This window comes from Cicer arietinum, chromosome 7, assembly GCF_000331145.2.
Source record: "Cicer arietinum cultivar CDC Frontier isolate Library 1 chromosome 7, Cicar.CDCFrontier_v2.0, whole genome shotgun sequence".
NCBI lineage: Eukaryota > Viridiplantae > Streptophyta > Magnoliopsida > Fabales > Fabaceae > Cicer > Cicer arietinum.
Genome location: NC_021166.2, coordinates 15324194 through 15328840, shown reverse-complemented (window position 1 = coordinate 15328840; position 4647 = coordinate 15324194). Strand labels below are relative to the sequence as shown.

The 4647-nt window shown below is 32.1% G+C and overlaps 1 protein-coding gene across 1 annotated transcript in view; it reads right to left on the bottom strand.

Annotated features, from left to right (window-relative positions):
• The window catches only part of LOC101494728 (uncharacterized), a 7079-nt gene extending 4182 nt beyond the window's left edge, over window positions 1-2897 (bottom strand). Inside the window, 2 exon segments of the mRNA XM_027336500.2 lie at window positions 1-1616; window positions 2315-2897. The exon segment at window positions 1-1616 is cut by the window's left edge and continues 6 nt beyond it. Of these exon segments, the coding sequence (XP_027192301.2) occupies window positions 1-1616; window positions 2315-2694 (1996 nt within the window). The 5' untranslated portion in view covers window positions 2695-2897.
• Window positions 2898-4647: the final 1750 nt, after the last annotated feature.

Sequence of the window (4647 nt, the reverse complement as noted above, 5' to 3'; positions counted from 1 at the left end):
TTTCCTCTCCCTCTGTTGCTTCAGGAGCAAAAGCTTCTTTTTGAGTTTTTTCATTTTCTTTCATTATTTGAGATTGCTCATGCTTTTTTACACTCAGATGGTGCTCTTCATCCTGTTTTAGTTTCTTCTCATTTTCTTTGAGCTTCAAGCTACACTGAACATCTCTTGGTTCTTGTCCATCAACCTCTTTTGATATCTCACTTCCCATGCAATTGGCTTTACTTACTTTCTTTTCAGTTTTTCCATGTTGATGGGCCATTCTTATCTTTTTCTCACTCTTTTCAAGCCCTAAAGGTTCAGTAATTTCGTCATTCCTGACAGGCTCTCTCTGCCTGCATTCCACATTAGATGATTTAGATCTCCTAATGTTTTTGCCCTGTTCATAAGCCCCTCTTGCTGCTTTAGGTTTCTTCTTGTATTCATCAGGCTGATAACTTTCTAGGATTGCTTTTACCTTTCTGTATTCTTCTTCGACATTAGATGCTTCTGCTTCTTTCCTCACATGCTCAAATGTTCTGGCATCTTCCACCAAACTCTTGGAAGGATTTATAGGATGAATTACCTTTCGAGATTCTTCTGTTCCAACCAATTCAAAAAATTCAGTTGCTTCTTTCCATATCCCAACTCCAATACTTTGATCTGATTCTTGAGATGACCTGGATTCCTTCATGTGCTTTTCTTCATTCATGTTTAAAAGTCTCTCTCCTTCTAATGATTCTGGAGTTACTGGAGCAGCCATCCTAGCTTTCAGCCTTTCATCTGGGGCAGAAATTTTCACTTTGGCAGATCTCCGATCACAAGTTGCCAGCACTCTCTCATCATTCAAACTATTAAATCCAGTTATGTTCTCACACATATTTGCTTCATTAGTCTTTACATCATAACTTGATTTTATGCTGCTTTCAGAACCCTGCTTCTTTCTCCCCTTCAAATCTTTTGCACTCCTAACTTTTGCTTCTGGTCTGTCTGTGGCTTGTTTCACAACAGAAGCAGATGAATTAATATCAACCTCCACGTCAAAGAAAGGTGGTGAACCATCATCTAATGTATCTTCAGAATCAATCTGCTCATTGTTTGAATGAAATTCACTAGTGTATCCCTTGCTTGCATCTAATACAGGTGGTGGCCGACAAGGGGGTGGCAATTGAGACGGTATAGTTCTGAGGCTGATGTCAGACACAGATATGAACATCTCACTGGAATGAGAATCATTCCTATTGCATCCATCATGCAGATCAAGATCACAACCGAGAATCTGTTCACCAGAAGTAACATTACATGGTTGCGGCATCATTTTCTTATGACGATTTCTCTTTTCCTTGCCTGCATTAAATTCCATATCAAGATCAATATCATCCACAACCTGCAAGGATGGTTCAGTCCTAGGAAAGAATGTGGTTTCATCAACTACACGAGTGACACCTGGAACAGCATGCAGCTGAGTTGTGTGAGTTTTCCTCTTTGACACATCTTCATTGCTTGTACCATTGACCTTATGGTACGAAATGTTGAACTCCATATTTCCATCAACAGACTGGAAGAGAGCTCCACTTGATACACCTTGATTTCCAAAATGGTCCAAGTCTCCAGAGAATGAATCAGCTTTTACTGGAGTCCTACCAATGATGGAAGAACATGATTATATTATTGCAATGCACAACATCACTTTCCAATTCCAGTAAATTAAAACAAATTTTGGAGAAAAAAAAATATTGAAGATAGCAATAGTCTACTTAAGTCTTAACGCTTCAAAGATAAACTAAAACGAAAGCCAAAAAAACAATGCAACAAATAACTCTTACTCATATTATAGAAGTATTATAAGAAGAAAAAACACATTTGCCACATACCATGAGTTCATATAGACTGTGTAAGTCAAAATCCAATGAGCTCACTAGTTATTAAAAAGTATCACTAATTCCCTTATCTTTTCTCGGGGATCTAAAAGATATGTGGCGTCTTCCACTTTTTAGATATTGTAAAGAACAGCAAATTTTCTCATGGAAATAAGCCATTGAATTGAACCTAAACCGAGCCATTAACCACACATCACCTTCCACAATATTTTACTTCTCATGAACGCTTTGATTGGTCACCGTTAACACAAACACCTCAACCTCAACTACGAAACTAAAATCACAGACTATAGTTATCTACCACTAGAGACAAATCAACACTTGAGTTAAGAGTTTCTACAAATTCAACTTCGCTTTAAACAAAACCAAATCCGTTATGCAAATGGATCATGCATTTCATCAAAAAAAAACTCAGAATCAAACGGTAACATTCAGACCTCGATTGTATTCATACATACCAGGCTTCTTCTTCTTTTTCTTCTTCAACAGAGTCACCGTCGCGAAACAAGTCCTCGTGTGAAGACAAAAAATCTAAGCCGCCGAAGTCTCCGAAGACCTCTCCATAGTCAAAAGCAGCTTTACGGAAGTCAAAGAAGACCTCGCCGGCGTCAACCGCCGGAAGATCCAAAACCGGAATGGAGGAGGAGCGCGCGGAGTGGAAGCTGGCGAAAATCTCACCGTAGTCTTCGAAACGCGGGGAGATGGAGGCGGTGAACTTGGGTGGACCACCGTAAACGTCGTCGTAAAGAGTTTTGGTAGATGAGAAATTACCGTTAGTGATTTTGTTGGGAAGCGTAACGGAGACTTTTGGTTGGCGAGAATGCGTGACGCTTTCCATGGAAAATGTTGATCTCTCTCTCTAGGGTTCGTGTTTCTGTTTCTCTCTCTTGTTTGTTATGACTCTTCTGTGTGAGTGCAGACACTGTGCAGCGTCAGAGGAGGAGAACGAAAGAACAAATTAGTGAAGAAATTGAAAATGGGAAAAAGGTGGTGATGAACTGATGACTGAGAAAATGACCAAAGAGGGCTTGTGTTTTTTTTTTTGTTCTTTCTCTAACGAATTTTATAGTGTATTAATTAATGGAATGGAATATTAATACATTAAAAATAAAAAATAAAGAAATGATGAAAGGCAAACCGGTGAATACGCGGGAAAGATGAAGAGTTGTTGAGGGCAGCGTCAACGAGACGGAGACATCCTTGCTACTACTTTTTTAAATTTTTATTAAATAATAATAACCCATAATAGTATACTACTAATAAATTAGCGCATAAAGTGCTTCCAATGTCCTAAACAAATTCACAAACATGTCTATATTCTTTTTTATGATAAAACATGTCTATGTCTTGAATGTGAATGAATTTGAATTATTTGAAAAGCAGTTTTTGAGAAAAAAACAATTAACAAAGAAAAACGAGAAAAAAATAGTGTTAAAAACAATAAAATTAATGGTTTATATATCTAATTTATACTCATAGTATACTACCATTACTCAAGAAAAAATAGTGCAGTTCTACTTTAAGTTTTCGTTTACCGTTTTATAAAAAGATTCTTCAAATTAATGCCTTCATAATTAAGATTGATATTAATTTTTTAAATAGAATTAAATTCTTTCAACAAAATATTACTATATGCATTTTAACTAAAATTAATTTATTCAAATCAATTTTTATCATAGTGAAATCAAATGTACACATCAATATATATCTTTTGATTAAAATAAAGAGATTTAATATAAATGTATGCATTTGATTTGACTATATATATATATATATAGCATGATGCTATTTGTGTGTAATTATTTTTAACATAATTACTGTATAAAATACATACAAAAAGTCAAAAACTAATGAAATATTAGTAATTAAAAAAAGTTCATCTATTTAGTTAAAATAAGTTTATAGGGTCACTATCGTATAATTAATAAAGTATCTTTTTTACAAATTAGTAGAGATTTTTACGATACATTAACAAATTGAATAGTTCTCATATAATTGTTTTTTTAACTAATAAATTAATGATGTTCTGTGAATCACAAACTATAAATATTTTTATACTTTAAAAAATATTATTTCGTAGAAAAAATAATATTTCACTAGTTATAAATATTATATTAATTTCTTAAAAGTATTCAACATTCATTATTGTTATTAGTAATAACAGATCCATAAATTTTTTAATTGTTATTTCATTAAAACTCTATAAGTAAATAGATAAATTGATCTATGAAATTGTAAGTGTCATTCGTATAAGTTTTTAAATTTTGTAAATTGACAAATAAATTTTTATAATTGTAGAATATTAATTAAAATAGTTCATATTTAAACATTTATCGTTAAAGACTATAATATAACATATTGATTGAATATATGACTATCTCGTTGATCTCATATTAATATTATCACAATATCAACTAATTTTTTTACGAAATTTTAATATTTTATATAATTAGTTAATGTATGATTACAATTACTCACAAATTTATTTTTAAAATAACAAAATTTAGTTGACAAATTTGTTTTCGAGAAATGACATTGATGTATCAACGTTGATAAGTCACATATTCAGTTACGGTGCCACATCAAAATGTTTAACAAAAAAATTTTACATAATGACTATTTTAATTGATATTTTACAATTTTAAATATGTATTTATTAATTTATAAAACTAAGAAATTAATTTAACTGGCGTTTATAATTTCAGAGATGAATTTGCATATTAATTCATGTAATTATTATAATTTTTTAAATTATATTAAATAGTTTTGTCAAATAATAATTTATTTAACT